An 18,482-nucleotide genomic window follows, 5' to 3' on the forward strand; every position below is an offset into this window, starting at 1 on the left:
CCAGACTTCTCTCAAGAGGGGTAAATGTGAGCTGTAGCATCGAAATCCACAAAAACAAGTATCCCAATAACACTTGCACTCAAGGTTTTCTAGTAAATAATTATTTATTTAACAGCCAGATTTAAATAAGCCTTCTTTAAAAAGGGCAAGGTGCAACAATAAAAGTACACTTCACAACACTACCTCAGATTTGAGATAAGTAGATACCCTTAAGAGATGCTTCAGACACACTCCCTACACCCTGAGGTGACTTCAATTATTAAGACAGTATTGGCATTTATATATCACTTTTTGTACTAATACATTTCTAAGGTTGTGGAAAAGGAAAAGGTTAGGGAAGGAAAAAGGTTAACAGGTTCTCAGAGCATGTGAGCACTTTTCAATCTCCCAATGAAATTAGATTAGATCTTTCCCAGCAATACAAGGTAAACGTATGCAACACCTATGAGGGGCAGTTTGAATCAAAGTCAATGGGTCAGAAGAATCTGCAGGGAGCCAGGACAGCCAAAGTCAATTTGAACAATGTCTATGGAGCGGAGGCACTTCTTTAGATAACCCAAAAGTCTTGCACAAAGTTTAAAGAGTTAGTAAAGAAATCACTATTGGGCCACACACTGTTAGGCTTATGAAAGTCTGAGCTGAAATCAACTCTGCAAAAAGCAGCTACTGCAAGTCTCAACTGAGATAATGCAAGCTACAGACAAAAGAGTCTCCCTATGTCAGGACAGTACCTTAGGTTTGAAGATGATGATCCAGCTGGCTTCTGTTCTGGTTGCAATCTTGCAGATCCTGGGTTCCTGGTCCTCAGCTGTGGGGACAAGAGGGAGGACGTCTGGAGGACTCCTGCACTGCAGTTTGAAGGTCAGCAGCAGCCAAGGGCTCTTCAGTTCAGCAGCACTTTGCAGTTTCAGCTACCGGCAAATAGCACCACCGCAGATCTTGCCCACTTGATGGGCTTCCCTTACTTCTAGAGTCCAGCACACTGGTGAGGGGACTCGGGCTTGGGTCGCCCTGCTTCGGGAGGGTCTTCAGGATCTTCCTGGAGCTTCGCTCCGGCTTAAAGACGAGACACTCAACTACAGACTTCTCGACCCCTGGCACTCAGTTCCAGCAGCAGCAAAGAAGTACAGCCAGTTGGGGTAGGTCCTCCATCCAGCAAAGTTAGTCTTGGTGTTAGTAGGTCCCACTAACCCAAGAAGTTGTCAGTTCCGGGGCTTCTCTAGTCGATTCGCAATTGGATCTTCAGCACTGCAGCAGGGCTCCACCAGGCAGTTCAACAGTCCAGGATGGTGCAGCAAGCTTCTCTTCAAGATTCCTTCGTTGGATGTTTCATCCAGTGGTCTACCCGGTCTTCAGTTCAAGAACCCTCGCCTTTTATGCAGGTTTCTCCCATTCATTCACAGCCTAGCTGTCCCTCACACAGCAGGGTGGCTGTGCTGCAATAACAGCCAGCCCGCCAATCAGTACTGGATGCATTCAGGTAACTAAGGAGACTAACGACGGAGTTTTGGGCACCTCCCTCGCTTCTTGCCCTGCCAGACACACTGGAGCCAGAGGCGGGTTTCAGTACTGAAGCCAGCCAAAGGCAAGACAAACAAAAGGGTTAAACCTGGTTTGGCGCGCAGAGTAAAAGCCAAGAAAGACTTCACTAACACTGGCAAAAAAAGACAACCGGGACCATTTTGACACAATGGTCACCCTTGGGTGCTATACTGCAGAGGACGAATCAACCTGCGGTAAATATGCACAATGGTAGGAAAATTAAACCACTGCCACCAGCCATTAAAAGTAGTGAGGTTAACATAATAAATGTAGTAGGAAAAGGGGCTACTAAGTAACCCTCGGGCACTCCACATAAGATGGGGTGTGCTGGACCTACATAGGAAAAAAGGTAAGTAAAGTAAGTTTCACTTTACTACTATAGTACTCTCTAATACTAGATGGTATTTAAACCTTATGAGAAATACGAAGGACTTCTCTGTGACACTGCACTGAAGGTGCTGTGTGTCACAATACAAAAGGTAGATGCGCCTTTGAGATGCGCTAGATGGAGTTTGTCAGACTCCAAAAACAAAGAAACAGAGCCCAAATCAGATCAAAAATACATGACGGAGTAAGAAAACCGTCTCACTCACTCCAGGATTAAAAAAAGTCCTGAAGTCCAACAAAAAGACTGGGGGTCTCTAAGGTTGAAGGGAATTAGCACAGAAATTAGAATTCTCCCTGACACGCTGGAAATAGTCAACCTGTACAGTTCCATTTTGATAAAGAATGTAGGAAAATCACTTTGGTTGCTTATAAGAGAAGGCATACACTGTATGTAAGCAATCTTTCATTTAACAGAGGAGCAGATTACTTTAAAAATTCCAGCCATCCATTTTACCTCCAGCCAACTCCATGAAATCCATTGAAGAGAAAAACATTTCAAATAGATCCCACCTTAGTGCCAGGAAAACACACTGATAAACTGTTGCCCCAACTTGTAGCAATGGAAAGCAATGGAAAGCACACGAAATTTAGAAAATTGGCAAAAGCAGCATATAAAACAGAGGGCCAGGTCCACACTCCTGAGCTTGAGCAGGTTTTTTGTAGGAGGGCTTCCGTCCTGTACCATGCTACATGAATCACATAGCCCTCCAGAATAGGCCCCCCAGCCCGAAAGAGAGGAGTAAGTCGTCACCACCAGGTAAGGCTCCAGTGGGGTGAAGGGGGCTCCCACTGAAATATTGCCATCCATCAGTCACCAGCAAAGATCGGGTAGTAGGAGCGGTGGAAATGTCTGAGACACCCCACACCCTCCCTGCGCTCCCCTCCTGATCCCAATTGGCCACCAGGTGGAACTGGAGGCGCTTCATCTTGAGGAGAGCATGCTGTACAGTGAGCATGCAGGAGAGCATGAGGCTCAGAATGTGCTGGAACCACCATGCAGATTTGGTCGTGTTGACCAGAGTACCCCACTGCCATGCATAGAGACAGAAGCCTCTCGGCCGCAGGGAACACCCGCTGAATGGCAGTGTTCCAACGCACCTTTAGGAAGAGCAGGTCCTGAGATGGGCACAACCATGACTTCCTCCGGTTGAGGGAGAACCCCAGCTGATGAAGGATATCCACCAATCTTGGGCAGGAGTGCGCCACCTATTTGGGCGACCCCGTCCTCACTAGCCAGTCGTCCTAAGGGTTGAGATGATGGCCTCACAAGCGGAGAAGGCCCCCAACTGCGTTTATCAACTTAGTGAAGACATGAGAGGCCAAGTTCAGGCCAAAGGGCAGAACCATGTACTGAAAGCAGTACGACAATCGTGAACCCCCGAAACTTCTGATGCGGCTAGTAGGTATGCATCCTTGAGGTCCAGGGAACACATCCAGTCCCCTGCACACAGAGACTCGGCAATGTGCGCAGGAGTAATCATCTTGAAGTGTTCCAGCTGTAAAGACCAATTTAGAAATGACAGGTCCAGGACAACCCTCAGGCCAGCCTAGTTGTTCTTGGGTACTAAATCCTGGAATAGTAACTAAAGCCCCTGTCTACAAGAGGCACCAATTCTATTGCCTGCATATCCAAGAGCGAAAGGACCTCCCGAAAAAGAGCCGGGGACCTGATCTGACAAAGAGGAGGGGAGGATGGTAGAGGCAAAGGAAGTGGAAGACTGAAGCCCGTGGAGACTTCAAATAGGATCCACAGGTTGCTGAAAAGACACTTCCAGGTATACTGGAACAGAGCTAAATGGACCCCCACAGGCGAGCTCTGTTCCCCGACCTTGACGTCACTGCTTCTTAGCGTCAGAAGCCAGGGCAGAGGAGGGGGAGCAGGAAAACCTGTGCAACGTCCTTTGCCGCTTTCTCCTGTTGTCGCTGGGCGACCTGTCAGGCCTCTGTGTACAGCAGCCCCAGAACCCCTTGAATCCAGAGAAAGTGTGTGTTTTGAACTCGGTCCTGCCCTGGGACTGAGGGAAGGACTTCTGACCGGATTTTGTCAGGATGGCAAAGGACTTGGTGGTTTGAGTGGATGTTTTCTTTTTTGTCAACTCATCAACGGTTGACAAATGAAAAAGGTCCACACCCTCAAAGGGCAGGTCCAGGATCCATTTCTGCATGTCAGATGAAACCTTCTCATCTTGACCCCAAGGGAGACTGAAGACTCCATGAGGTCCTGCGCAATGGCACCAAGCATCTGCCAGACCGGCCTTGAAGGATGCTGGTTTGTCCAAGTGGAGGTCGGGCAGAAATTCCCAGATCTCCCGCTACAGCTTTTGGTTAGCTGCAGCCAAGATGGTATCTGTGTTGGCTTGCCGTAGATATAGTCCTGAGATGGTTTAACAGTGCTTTCCCAAAGACTCGAGGACTTTGACCTCCTTGGAAAGACAACTGGCGGTGGAGCCGGTAGAGAAGGCAACGAAGACTATGGTTTCGAATACAAGGAGGCTGCAGCCACCACTGCAGAATTAGGCTGCGGGTGCGAGGCAAGGAGGATTGGTTTCCCGTCCATCAACCTAAACCTGCTGTTCAACTTCTTGTTCATCTGGGCATTGACCCTGGGCTTCTCCCAGACCTTTAGTGCCACCTGCAGAACATCCTTCTGGAGAGCAATGCCAGATTGGATCGTGGTGCGTTTCCCAAGACCTCTGCTAGCACTCCTGGGGGCTTCCCCCGGGGCAGAGGGACTCTCAAGAACTCTGCCAAGCCCTGAAGGCGGTCATAAAAGGCCTTAATGGATGCAGAGGGTTCATAGTCTTTGGTGTCCTTGTCTCTTACCCCCCCCCACCCGCCTTTTCATAGACCGCGGAGAATCCGGGCCCTGGGACACAGGTGCCAGCGGGTTCCCCCCTAGGTCCGGAGCCGTAGACAGGTTCAACGGATGTTGAGGGGGACGTGTTGGTGGTACAGGTGGTGGAGGGGTCAGACCAACTGGTAGGGACTGGATCGGGGGAGGGACAGGCAGCGCTGGAGGAACAGGAGTACCACCCAGAGGAGGGGCCCAGGGTGGTGCCACCTGCGGATGACCTTCACCTAAGGGGAACACAGAAGGAAGAGGAAGTGCTCGAAGAAGCAGTCCTCGCAATCTGCCGGGTACTTAGGGGTCTGGCCCTCCGAGAAGCTTGGCCTCCGCTCCTCATGAAAGCACTGAGGCACCTGGTACATGAAACCGTAGGGCTGTGATGGGTCTGGGGACTGGGATCATCTTGCAAAGCCCATTCGATGGGTGAAAGCACTTGTGGGCCCTGAGGTGGATCCAAGATGGCCGCCAGTCTGGTAGGCTCCACCACGTGCCTCTGACATTTTGAAGCTTTGCTCCACGCCATGGGCATGAGAGCGTGGGGTCCTGAGCTAAGAGAGGCCTCAGGCAAAGAAGGATACAGCTTGGATTTTGCACCTGAAGCACAGGCGTCTACCTCAGAGATCACTCTGGTGGGCGCTGATCCCTCAGCCGGACAGTCGGTAGTCGCATCAGCCTGACTCACGACTTTGGAGCGAGCTCAGGTAGGTTGGACGCACTCGGCACTTGTGCCGGAAGCCATGCTGCATAGTGCCAAGGACAGACTCTTGGAGGTGGCCCTTGATCCCTTACCCCTGCGGTAGAAGATGACAAACTTGATCGTCCACCCGAAGACAGCCTGTTAGGGCCCTTGAGCCCCTCAGCTTGGGAGCCGGTAGCCAGGCTCAGTTCTGTGTCCGGTACGCCCGCAAGACCTCCCGGGCCCCTCGGCTTGGGGCTCGGGCCTGCCAGAACCTGAATAAGAGGAACCCCGAACTGTGGGGACACTGGAAAAGGAGGCACCGAAGTGTGGAAGATCTCCCTCCACCACGACAACCGATTCCTCAATGTTTTGTGACCGAGAGCGCTGCAAGCCGAATATGCGTCCCAGCGGCGGTCGGGCCCCAAACACTCAAGACCGAGTCGGCAACGAGCGGTCCCATGAGGCACACCTTGTGTATCCTCCTGCGGCCGACATGCACCGGGGAAGGCGAGCCACCAAATGGAAATTAAATAAGATTGAAAAAGAAAACTGGGAGCAAGCAGAAAGCTAAAAAAAAGTCTCTGCGTCAGCTGGCAGTTCCGACACAGTGTGCAGAAAAAGGGACAGAAATGATGTGCCGGAGCGTTACCATTCACAAGGCCGCATCCCTGCGCGATATACTAAATTTAAAAGGGAACCTCAATTTTTCACTGCCAAAGGTTGGGGTATGCCCACAAGGACGCAGGAAATGGGACGGGATTTATGAGTAAAACGAGTACAGACATACGGTTGGGTGACCTAAACGTTACTAGTTTTTTTTTCCCCTGGGGACACCACAGACCTCACACTTTCTATTAATTGAAGCCACATTTTATTTCAATTGTCCATGTTTTATCTCAATTGTCCGCTACTTCCTAATGTAGAAGAGTTTCAATTGAATTAGAAAGTTTGTCCTTAAATGTTAGCAACCAACAATATGTTAGAAGAGTAAAGGTGGAATTATTTGCAAGACTTATTTATAAAAAATGTGTACTTCTGCGGTGGTTGTTTTAAATGGTGTGTTAGGTTTCAAAGTGCATCCAAAGAAGGTTTTGCGTTATAGCTTTTTCACTTGTCAAGAGTTTTATTTCAACTTGCTGCGTTTGATGAAAAAGATTTCCGCCAATCTTTGCCACAAGATGGCACTGCAACGTCGCATAAGCAAGAGTAGACCAACGTGCTTCATACCGATCAAAAGCCAGCGATTTCTCCAGAAATTGAACTTGTCTTTTTCGTTCAGTCCTGAAGAAAATTTGATATCGGTGCTAGGGGTGATGACGCACTCTCCGTTGTCTTCAATAGTGACTCCTCCTGTCCGAGGGCCTTCCAGTAGCGGGATGGCTCTGCCTCGTGGCTAGAAAAAAAACAACTATTACTAACACAAGAAATTGGCTCAGCATTATCACTCCTCTAATAAGAATAAGTATTTTTCTGACAAAATGTCCATCTAGTGCGCACGAGCGGCCCATTTCTTTAATTTTTATTTATTTAGTCATATATACTTTTTTTTTAATGAAATTTGTATTGGTTTTGTAAAGGCAAAAATTACAGGAATTAAAGTGATTCGCAGAATAACATGCTTCAAACAAGAGACCTTTTCCCTACTATTAATTCCCCCCCCTACTCCCGCCCCACCCATCATATTCCCATCCTTCCTTTTACCAGTAGGGTTTCCAGCTCACAATAACAGCTTCTGCATAGAGAGGTCACAAACAGTACAACCACAACAAGGTGCTCAACCTATACATGCGATTGCTTCGGCCAGGACCGGGCCCAACCTCCAAGAGTGGCTTCCCCTTCAACTCACACTCCCAAACCTAGTAGCACATTGTAGCCATTCTCCTCCATCCCAGAGCTTCCCCCATGGATTGCTGCTGTAATCTTTTCCATGAGATACATCTCTCACAGTGTCACACCAGTCCTTTCTCTTCCAATGCCTTGCCAAGCATGCCCTGGCTGCCAGCAGCAAAAAAAGAGGGTCATACGAGGCACGGTGTGTCATTGTCCTTCTTGAATGTCCAAACTAAACAGTGTCAACATAGGTTCCAACACACATTCCCTCCCTTCCACCTCCTTGATCCATCCCAAGATATCAGCCCAGAACACCTGAAACTTTGGAGATCTCCACCACATGTGGCAATCGTCCGCCCTGTCCCACACATCCATGCCGACACAAAACAAACCACTACACAACATATAACAAGGTTATAAAATATGTAAAAAAGGTTCTTTAAAAAGGTTTCAACATTGCAGAATTCATCAGGAATAAAAACAAATCCATCATTACATCTACATGAATACGCAATACAAAAAAAGGAATGAGGTTAAAGTGCAGTTAAAGTGCATTCACAAATTGTCATACAGATAAATGGCATTACAGAAAGCTCCAAGGTCCAGGCTGTCAAAAAAAAAAAAAAACAATGAATTATAGGATTTAGGAAGTTGTGCAACCAGCCAGACAGGTCTTCCAGAAGTCGGATCCCCAATCAAACATTTTGTCCCACAAAAAATATCTGAAAAAATCGAGACTATTCCCTTACCAATGATGGGCAAAGGATCAAAAGGTCTTAAGCTTTCCAAAGGGGCACTTGGGCCACAAAAACGACAAGAAAGGTAATTCAAGACTTTATGATATCGATATAGCACCTCTTGTCAAAAACAAATTGAATCGAAACTTCAAGAAGGATCTCCTTTAATGCCGATTTGGATGTTTCAGAAGATACAGAGCAATTTCTCCTCGTTTTTTGTGATCCTCAATCAGGTGCGGAAGAGAGCGCTATAAATGAAATTCATCAATAGTATATTATATGACCAATCATACACATCATATATATGATACATTACTCACCGTAATCGTATTTCTGATGCTTGTATCTGCTTAGATTCACATGCTGTGCATAGGCCGACATCTAGTGGAAGCTGCAGAGTATTAGAGTTTGTTTTTAGGAACTCGAAAATGGGCGTCGACACAGGGCGTGCCAGTAATACTATCCCTAGTGTGACGCCCACTGTACCCAAGATCCCTCGCGCGCCTAGGATCCTCAGATTGTATTTTTTCTGACATGAGGTAGCATGAGGAGTAGCGTGAGTACAGATAATCCAAGCAGATAGATAGAAAGGTAAGACTACAAGCAACGATGTGCCTTCTCTCAGAGGGGAGGAAGGGTGGGTCGCATGTGAATCTAAGCAGATACAAGCATCAGAAATACGATTACGGTGAGTAATGTATCCCTTCTGAGGCTTGTGGAATCTGCTTAGATCACATGATGTGCATAGATTAGCGAGCAGTACCTGAAGAAGGAGGTGGGATGTGAGAAGGGTCATGAGCAAATAAGTGTCTTAGAACCGCTTGTCCCACTTGTGTATCTGCCTTGGAATGGGTGTCAAATGCAGTAATGCTGAGTAAAAGTGTGAATAGAGCTCCACGTAGCTGCTTTGCAAATGGTGTCAAGGGGTACATTTGCAATGAAAGCCAGAGTGGCCCCGATGCCTCTAGTAGAGTGGGCTCTTGGCGTGAAAGGCAGAGTCCTTTCAGAGAGTGAGTAACACAGCTGGATACAGTTATTAATCCACTTCGAGATGGCACCTTTAGAGACACGATCCCCCTCTCTGCCTGTAGCTACGGAGACAAACAGTTGATCTGTTTTTCTTAGCGATCTGGTCTTATTTACATAGTAGAGGACCGCCCTACGCACATCTAGGGTGTGTAGTTTCACCTCAGCCGAGCTTTGAGGGTCCTGGAAGAAAGCCGGAAGCTCGATGGACTGGTTTAACTGGTTTACGTGGAATTTAGATATAAACTTAGGTGAGAACCTAGGGTGTGTGCGTAAAACCAGTTTGTCTTTATGGACAGTAAAGAAGGGATCCTGCACTGACAGAGCCTGAATTTCACTGACCCTTCTTATAGAAGTAATAGCTACTAAGAAGGCCGTTTTATAAGTCAGGTGTTTGAGACTGCTTTTATGCATGGGCTCGAAAGGGGGTCCCCATGAGTTTAGATAGCACCACATTAAGGTCCCACCCTGGTGGTGGGTTTGAAATAGGAGGGTGAAGTCTCTTTACTCCTTCCATGAAGGCTTTAACTACTGGTACTTTCCACCACGAGACCTTGTTATGGGAAGTGGTGTATGCCGACAGGGCTGCCAGGTGTACTTTCAGTGAGTTAAAAACCAATCCTGCGTCTAGCAGGTGGAGCATGTATGTAACAATAGTGGAAGGAGTGCAATCAACCGGGTTGATTTGTCTACTCTGGCACCAGATAACAAATCTCTTCCACTTGTCAAAGTAACAGTGCCTTGTGTTTGGTTTCCTAGATTCCTTTAGGATGTCCATACACCTCTGTGGTAAATTGAGATGTCCAAACTCTATGACCTCAGGAGCCATGCTGCCAGGTTCATTGAGTTGGGTTGCTGATGCACTGTTTGACCTTGGTGCTGGGACAGTAGGTTGTACCAGGCCGGAAGTTTGATGGGCTTGCACACCGCCATCCTGCGTAGGTGTGGGAACCACGGTTGTCTTGCCCACATGGGAGCAACTAGGACGAGCGTCATCGACTCTCTGTTCATCTTGTTCACCACCTTTCTGATGAGGAGTTGGTGGAAAAGCATACGCAAACATCCCTGACCAGTTCATCCACAGGGCGTTCCCTTGGGAGTCTGGTTGGGGGAACCTGGATGCAAATCCTGGGCATTGTTTGTTTTCGCTTGTGGTGAATACGACTATAGTGGGGAAACCGCACTGAGAGAAGATATTTTCTATGACCTCTCTGTGTAGAACCCATTTGTGTTCCTCTGGGAGGGAGTCTCTGCTCAGAGCATCCGCTAGGGAATTGAGCTCCCCTGGAACATGTTGTGATGACAGGAAGATGTTCCGTCTGAGTGCCCATATCCAGATTTTCTGGGCAAGCTTGGACAGATTTGGCGAACGAGTCCCTCCTTGCTTGTTCAGGTAGAACATGGCTGTTGTGCTGTCCGTCCGGATCTGCACTGACAGGTTTAGTAGGTGGGGCTCAAACGCTTGAAGCGCTCTGAATACTGCCAGAAGCTCTAGCAGGTTGATGTGGTTCTTGGCCAGAGGGAGACCAGAGACCCTGAGCTGTGTGGTGGAGATGGTGAGCTCCCCACCCCGTCAGACATGCATCGGTAGCGACTACTGCCTGTACTTCGGGATTGTAAAAGGGTTTTCCCTGTGCAAGATTCTCTCTTGTCCACCAGTGAAGGCTTTGTACTAGTGTTGGCGAAACGACCACTAGATCGTCCCACTGACCACTTGTCTGAGACCACTGTTTCGCCAACCATTCCTGCATGGGACGCATGCGCAGGCGCGTGTGGGAGACCAGGTAAATACATGACGCCATCATGCCCAGTAAACGCATTGCTTTGCATACCGTTATTTGGTGACCGGACTGATATTGCGGAATTTGCAGTAGTATATTCCGAATTCTTTCCTCTGAAGGAAATGTCAACCCCTCTTGAGTATCTAGGATTGCTCCTAGGAACTGTTTGGAGGTGCTTGGCACCAGGCTTGACTTTTTCTCGTTGATTGAGAAGCCTAATTCGTGGAGGAGGTTGATCGTCCTTTGAATGTTTGTCCTGCAAATTACTGGGGTTTCCCCAGTTATGAGCCAGTCGTCCAGATAAGGGTACACTGGGATTGCCTCCCTGCGTAGGTGTGCAGCCGCCACCGCCAGTACCTTGGTGAATACCCTTGGTGCCGAAGCTATCCCGAAGGGCAGTACCTTGAATTGGTAGTGCCGACTGTCCACCTTGAAGCGCAAGTACCTTCTGTGCGCTGGGAACATGGAAATATGAAAATAGGCATCTTTCATATCCAAGGTTGCCATGTAATCCCCCTTTTTTAGGAGGGGGATTACCTCTTGTAGCGTAGTCATACGAAACTTTTGGGGCTTGACATACTTGTTGGCAGGCCGTAAGTCCAATACTGGGCGCATTGTCAAATCTTTCTTTGGCACAAGGAAGTAAGTTGAATAAATACCCTTGTTTACCTGGTGTCCCGGGACGAGTTCTATCGCGTCCTTTTCTAGCAGAATGGCGATCTCCTCGAGGAGAATCTTCTGATGTTCTAAAGAGTGTACTTTTTTTTCGTGGAGGATGGTTCCGGGGACGCTGCAGTAGTTCTATACAGTACCCTGAGGATACTGTTGACAGCACCCATCTGTCTGATGTGATCCCTTCCCAAGCCTGGGTGAAGTTGGAAATGCGTCCCCCTACTGGGGTTGCGTGAGAAGGGACCCTGAACTGAGCGTCACTGCTTTGGTGGAGGCGTGCCGTCTCCTTTGCTGGGGCTGCCTCTGCCTTTACCACGACCTCTCCTATTACCCCTGCCGTAACCCTGGGTAGACTGTTGGCTGTTGTTCCACTGTGCACCCTGCCCCTGGGAATAGTTAGATCCTCTATGGGAATTTTGGCCGTGTGGGCGACGAAAATTACTATTCCCTCTCTGTTTAGGGGGTTTATTGGTTAACTGGCCAAGGGACTTGAATGCCAAGGACGAATACGAGACACTCTTCAATGCGTCCTCGACCGCCTTACCAAACAGATCGTCTTCCACCGGTTTGTCCAACAATGATGCCTGGGTTTCTGCCTTAAAACCAGACTGCCGTAACCACGCATGTCTCTTGATAACAGTGCCGTCTGCTACCAATCTGCCTGCATTGTCCGCGGCGTCAAAGGCTGCTCTCAAAATGCAACCAGACACGGCTCTACCCTCTGCGGAAATCCGAGCTAACTGGCCCTTTAAAGGTTCCGGAGCAGAGGCTATGAGTGCCGCGACTTCTTCCCACTGATGGCAGTTGTAGCTGGCCAACAGGGTGGTGGAGTTTGCAATCCTTGCCTGATAGGCGGACGTTGAGGCTACTTTCCTGCCGAAACCATATAGTTTTTTGCTCTCCTTGTCTGGAGGAGCTTCGGACGATGACAAGGGTGTTCCAGCCCTCTTACGAGTGTTAGTGACAACTAGGGAGCCTGGCTTCAGATGTCCTCTTATATAGAGAGGGTCAGACTGGGCTGCCCTGAAAAGTTTTTCAACTCTGGGATTGACTGCTCTGGTGAGGTTCGGGTTCACCAGGGACGGGTCTATTATTCGCTGAATGGACTTAAGGATAGGGATGGTCTGGGCACCAGGCCTCCTTTCTCCCACTAACTCCTCGCGAAGTCCCTCTCCTCCTGGACACCGTGGGTGTCAATATGGAAATGTTCTGCTGCACGTGCGAGAACCTCGTTTAGGAGGGGTTGTTATCGACAGGGGAGTCGGTAACGGGGGCTTTGTTTTCTACCGGGGAATCTTCTCTGTAGGTTTCAGGGTCTTCCTCTTCCTCTTCTTGGTCGTCATCATCCCCATAGTAGCCGGTCCCGGTTTGCTCTTCTACCATGCCAAATTCTTGGTCCTCACCAAAGGAAGCCTCTCCTTGATACAGTGAGTATGGTCTTGAATATGGTTGTCCCTCGAAGGGGTCAGTAGACCTCATCGGTGTCTCAAACCGGGGCTTCTTACTCGGGGGGATAGGATCGTTAGAGCCTGAGGGTGTCGCCCCTTGTGGATCATACGAAAGGAAATGGTCTGGATTTTTAATCGTAAAAGTCAGCCAAAGAAGACATCCTTGACATGACCCTATCTATGTCTTCAACTCGACCACTTTTTGGAACTGGGAATGACTCTCTCAGCAAGTCTCAGAGATTTATCTTAAGTAGATTTGCTGGTTTTAGACATATCAGCAGACCTGGGCTTGTCTGTCTGTTTAGGGGGAGTGGCGTGTTTTACAGGTGTGGAAGAGTGCAAAGGCTGCTTCTTCTGCTGTTTTCCCCCCTCCCCGTGAGTGGAAAAGTGTTTTCCCTGTCCTTTTGTGGCTCCGGAGGTTTTCGACGCCTGGCGTCGAGGATCAGGGGTAGAGTCCCTGTCCGTCGAGCGTGGGGCCGCGCTGATCTTGTCTGCGGGCTCCGACTCCTGGAGCGCGATCGAACTTCTGTTAGCCTAGGGAGCGAGGCACTCTTGGCAAGAGTGGATGATTGCCTGGAGTCATGCGGCGATCTCGATCGAGAACGCTCAGAGGACACCGAATCGGACCGTTCTGTGTGTGCCTCTTTCCGAGAACTCGACGTCGTCGAGTCTCGGTTGGACTTCGTGTGTTTAGTATGTGTGGTGTGTGAAGCGCTTGTCTTGCCGGGGGGTCTTCCCCATAGCCGCCAGGCCGGACGACCTTCCGAGGTCGGGGACCTGCGCTTGGCTGTCTTTTGACGCCGTAATGCCCTCGCCGTCCGAAAGTACGGCATCTCTGCAGTCGCTGAAGGCGCCCTCCGCTGCCATGGCCGCCTGCCTGGCGTGGTAGGCCCAACGCTTCGTCGAACGGTCCTTAAGTGTCTTAGGTTTAAACCTACTACACGCTCTGCAGTTCGCTTCGGGGTGGTCCCTCGGCAAGCTGAGATTGCACGTGGCGTGCCTGTCGACCCAAGGGTATTTGCGATTGCACTTGGGGCAGAATTGAAAAGGGGTACCCTCCATACGCACCTTGAGGCAGCGGGCTTTTAAGTGTAGGAAATGTATAAGGTGTACCTATATACCAAGAGTGTAGAGTATGTCCAATCCCCCACTCTCCCTACTTGCAGGGCCGAGGCCAGAGGCCTTCCAAGGCCCGGGCCGAGGCCAGAGGCCTTCCGAGGCCCAAATCCGTCGAGCAGCAGCCGACGGTCGATTTCTTCTCCAGCCGGCGTCGAGTGTCGAAGTTGGGATGGGGAAGGATGTAAATAATTTAATATTTTAGCAAAAGTATGGCTAAGGCCAGGGGACTCCGCAAAATGCTTCCGACCAGTATGGCAGAAAAAAACAATCTGAGGATCCCAGACGCGTGAGGGATCTGGGGTACAGTGGACGTCACACAAGGGATAGTATTACTGGCACGCCCTGTGTCGACGCCCATTTTCGAGTTTCGAAAAACAAACTGTAATACTGCGCAGCTTCCACTAGATGTCGGCCTATGCACAGCATGTGATCTAAGCAGATTCCACAAGCCTCAGAAATATATATATATATACATACACATATACACACACACACATATATATACATATACACACACAAGGTTTCTTTTTATATACCCTGGATTTTGGATCAAGTTACCTACTGCAAGGCTAATTCTATGCAGAATTTCCATACAGATGCTCATCAAGTCCTTCAAATATTGGAGATTCCGCGAGGCCCTAATTTGATTCAGGCCACAAAAAAGGGAGTCAGTTGGAAGAACATAATCGTTCGATAAAAAGATACGTCTCCACTGCACCTTACCTTCCAAAGAGTTCAGACCCAACTCTTATCAGATTACAGAAATAGAAACAGATTTTTGGATGCACAGTACTTTTTTCCAGATAAAGGCTTTCAGGCCGTTCAAAAGGTTTAAAATCCATTAAAAAAACGGTCTCAATGCCATACAAAAGTGTGGGTATCGGCTTTTCCTCATAAGACTTAATTAGGGGTTTCACAGATAACTTCCCAAATTTGGATTTCCCCCACACTAGGCTCGGTGTAAATTAGAAATCCTAGATACACTAAACATTACACCCTTTCCAAAGCGACTCCTCTCCCACACCACGTGCAGGAGGAAGCATGAGTTTTTAAAGTGCACTGCATTAGCTTGATTTGCTGAGAATTCATCATCATCAGGGAATTCCGATTGGCATAGCTATGAAAAGCATTAAGCAGGTATTGTTAATCCCTTCTCGGTGCAATGAAATAGCAAAAAAATAATCGGTTTAGCAAAACCTTACGGTGAGCCAGCTTGGGGGAGGCAAATGCTACATTCTGCAGATAATACCCAATGTCTGATGTATATATATTAAAAAGACACAGGGAAAGAATGCAGCCGTGTCATACTCCTCAATTTACTTTAATCCGACATGATAACACCCTGTCCTGATTTAGTCGGTCTTGCATCACGGAATTCTCATACATGCCAATCAACTTCAACAGATACAGTGGCATTCCAGAAACATGTAATTTCTTCCCAATAAGTTCCCTAGTTACACTGTTAATAGAGGCAGTAAGATCAATGGTCGCAATAAATATAGATGTATAGGTTTTAGTCCATGCAGTTGATTGAAGGCATTTCAACAAAAAGCCATCTAATGACGTGCCCATAAACTTTCTAAAACCAATTTGCTACATTTGAAGCATGCATGCCTATCTCTTTCGCCCAATATTCGACGTAACGCAGCAGCAAGGCAGCAAGCACCTTGCTGTCAGCATCAAGAATCGAGGTTGGGCGATATCAGATTTAGGGCCACGTTTATAGATTGGAATTAAGTGAGCAATCCGGCAAGTATCAGGAAAACAATGTGTCTATAATGTTATTAAATAGATAAGTCAGGATGTTTGCCCACATTACCGGGTCACCACAGAATAACAGATTGGAAGGTTTTTTTTTGGTACCGGAGCCAGCGATAAACTTAAATTGGAAAGAATATTTAGAATGTTCTCTTCATCCACTTCCAGTTGCCAATCCCCAGAATACTCAAGGGGCAAAAGACTATTGTTTGGGATATCACAGGAAAATACCCTTTCGAAATGCAAGACCCACTCTGGTTCCGCCCACTGCATTTAATTGCTTATGTGCTTGCGGATACGATTTCCCAATAATAATCTGCCAGAACATTGAGGAGTCTTAACACCTTAAGACCTTTAGCATGTTATAACTATCTCACTAGAAGAGGTGTGCTCTCTAGTCCAATTATATTTTAAGCACACTGTCTTAATTTCAAGGACCATCGTAGCAGGCTCACCTCCCAACCTATCCTTAATTGCTTTAATTTCAGGGTCAAATCGACCTTTTGCGAACAGTCACGTCAGAATCGAACTTATGCAGATGGGAGGCTCTAGGCTGTGTCAATTTATCACAACCAAGTTTGAAAACTTTAGACAAAGTACTATTTATAAACGGCTGCAAAGGTTCAACAGTTAGAGTACTGGCAATCTAGTCTCCAGTCGCTGAATTACACCATTCCACAAAAGCAGTATTGGCCTGACAAACTTTGGCCGGGGTCCAAAAGACTCAATTACATGGACCATTGAATGATATTCCCGGTGGGACTCATCGAATCCCCAATTTCATGTCAATAGCTACACTTAGAAGATAATGGTCATTTAAAGTAGTTTTGGAAATTAGCAAAGGGGAGCAGCTTTCCAATAAACCTGCATCCATGAATATATAATCTATGATAGAGTCCCGGTTCCACCCCGGTTCCATTGTGCCACGTATGGCGATTTCCTGGAGCCATAGAATCAGCCCAGTTCAACATGTTTGGTCCTAAACCTTCCAGACTAACAAGCCACTTCCAGCCCTCTGCACGCCTCATCTTTAAATGGAGGACATCTCTCCTTAGTTTGATCAGAACTAGCACTCAGACATGGGGAGTTGCAATCACCCACTACTCTAACAAAACCCCCGGGGAATAATTCTTGTCAAGCGTTTATTCTGATGGAAACCGCTTTTAACATTTTGTTCACAGGACATATTCCCTGATGCCAATAAACATTAAATCGGAAGCAGATTCACCACCTTCTCGCTCTATTCAAACTGGACGTGTACATATAATAGGCCCAGGATCGAGTCATCTGAGGAGACAACTCCTTCCCGACTCGATCTTCAATAAAAATCAGAAGACCGCCTTTGGGGCAGTCCACAAACGAAGGGATAGCAAATTGTGATAGCGAAAGCTATCCATCTGTATGAACATCCTTGGTAAGCCAAGTCTCCTGTAAACAGATAACATTGTATTGCTTTAAGTTTTCCCCCAGATTATGGTCAGTTAACAGTTTGTAACCCCTAGTATTCCATGATAGTAATGAAAAATAACATTTTTACTAAAGAGTCTGAGAACCACATTGGGACTTTCCTGGACCATTAAGTGCACCGCCCACCCATGACCAATCATGTTCATCGTGGACCACATTGCGTAATGGGCCAACAGAATTAACCAACCATACTTCTTCATTATGCACATTGGTAGAGACTACAAGTTCATTTGGGTGAGGGACTGGGTAAAGGTCAAAATGATGAAGCCCAGTCCTATTTGATGGCTCAAATGAGGGGCCTATATCAAAGCCCATCTGTTGCAGCGATGGGGCTTCCCGGGCAAAACTACTTTTGACATAAAGAACAGCCCGGTCGGTGCGGTACTGATGGACAAAGTATACCCTTGTAATATTCTTTGAGGCTATGGAACATAGAGAAGGGCTAGCACCAAAAAGTTTCAGGATATTAGAACGGTTTAGGGGAATCTCCTGATGCACTGGAAGTAAACATTCAACCATTAACCCCTTAAGTGCCAAGGACGAGTATGCTCGTCCTTCTTGCATAGACTTGCATAATAGCCTGGCAGTTTTCATTGAGCGGACTCCGTCATGTGGACTGGTTGAATATTATGTGTGAGGACATTAATGACCTGGCGCCCCTGCTTCATTTCTTTAATCAGTGGGGAAGGAATGGTAATGGCCTTCTTCGTCTAAGGTTGGTGGAATGTAGGATTTAATCACGGGTCTAATCTCGAAACAAAGTCTGCACAAATAGGAGGCTGTACTCCTGGAAATTACACCACACTGCTATCGTACAATAATGAAATGGTTCAGAGGATTGTTTTTAAATGCGTCTTTAAAATCTTGTGCTTATTTACCCAATGAACCCCGCAATTTATAGTGAGGCTCTGCTTTCCAATACAAAACGTGAGCACAGTGCATTATCTTAACACAAGTCAACATACTTCCTTTCTCAGGAACATTCTGCGCTGCCATCTTGCATTATACGGACAACCCTTCATATAAGTTGCTCATTCTGGCTATTTTACCAATTCCAGACCCTGGGCACTACTGAGCTGAATCAAGCATTTCTCCCCAAAACCTCACAATCCCCCCTCTTATGGGTTCGTGCAGGCATTCCCTTTCAAACCTGTATGCTACTTGCCATAGAACGTATGTGTTTCTTTA

General features: G+C 47.6%; 1 protein-coding gene across 1 annotated transcript in view; it reads right to left on the bottom strand.

Annotated features, from left to right (window-relative positions):
• The window catches only part of ERN1 (endoplasmic reticulum to nucleus signaling 1), a 749,808-nt gene that overhangs the window by 257,258 nt on the left and 474,068 nt on the right, over positions 1 to 18,482 (bottom strand). Inside the window, exon 10 of the mRNA XM_069654991.1 lies at positions 6,684 to 6,849. Within this exon, the coding sequence (XP_069511092.1) occupies positions 6,684 to 6,849 (166 nt within the window). The remainder of the gene's footprint in view (positions 1 to 6,683; positions 6,850 to 18,482) is intronic.

The sequence above is a fragment of the Ambystoma mexicanum genome, chromosome 3q (assembly GCF_040938575.1).
Source record: "Ambystoma mexicanum isolate Mex_15411 chromosome 3q, UKY_AmexF1_1, whole genome shotgun sequence".
Taxonomy (NCBI): domain Eukaryota; kingdom Metazoa; phylum Chordata; class Amphibia; order Caudata; family Ambystomatidae; genus Ambystoma; species Ambystoma mexicanum.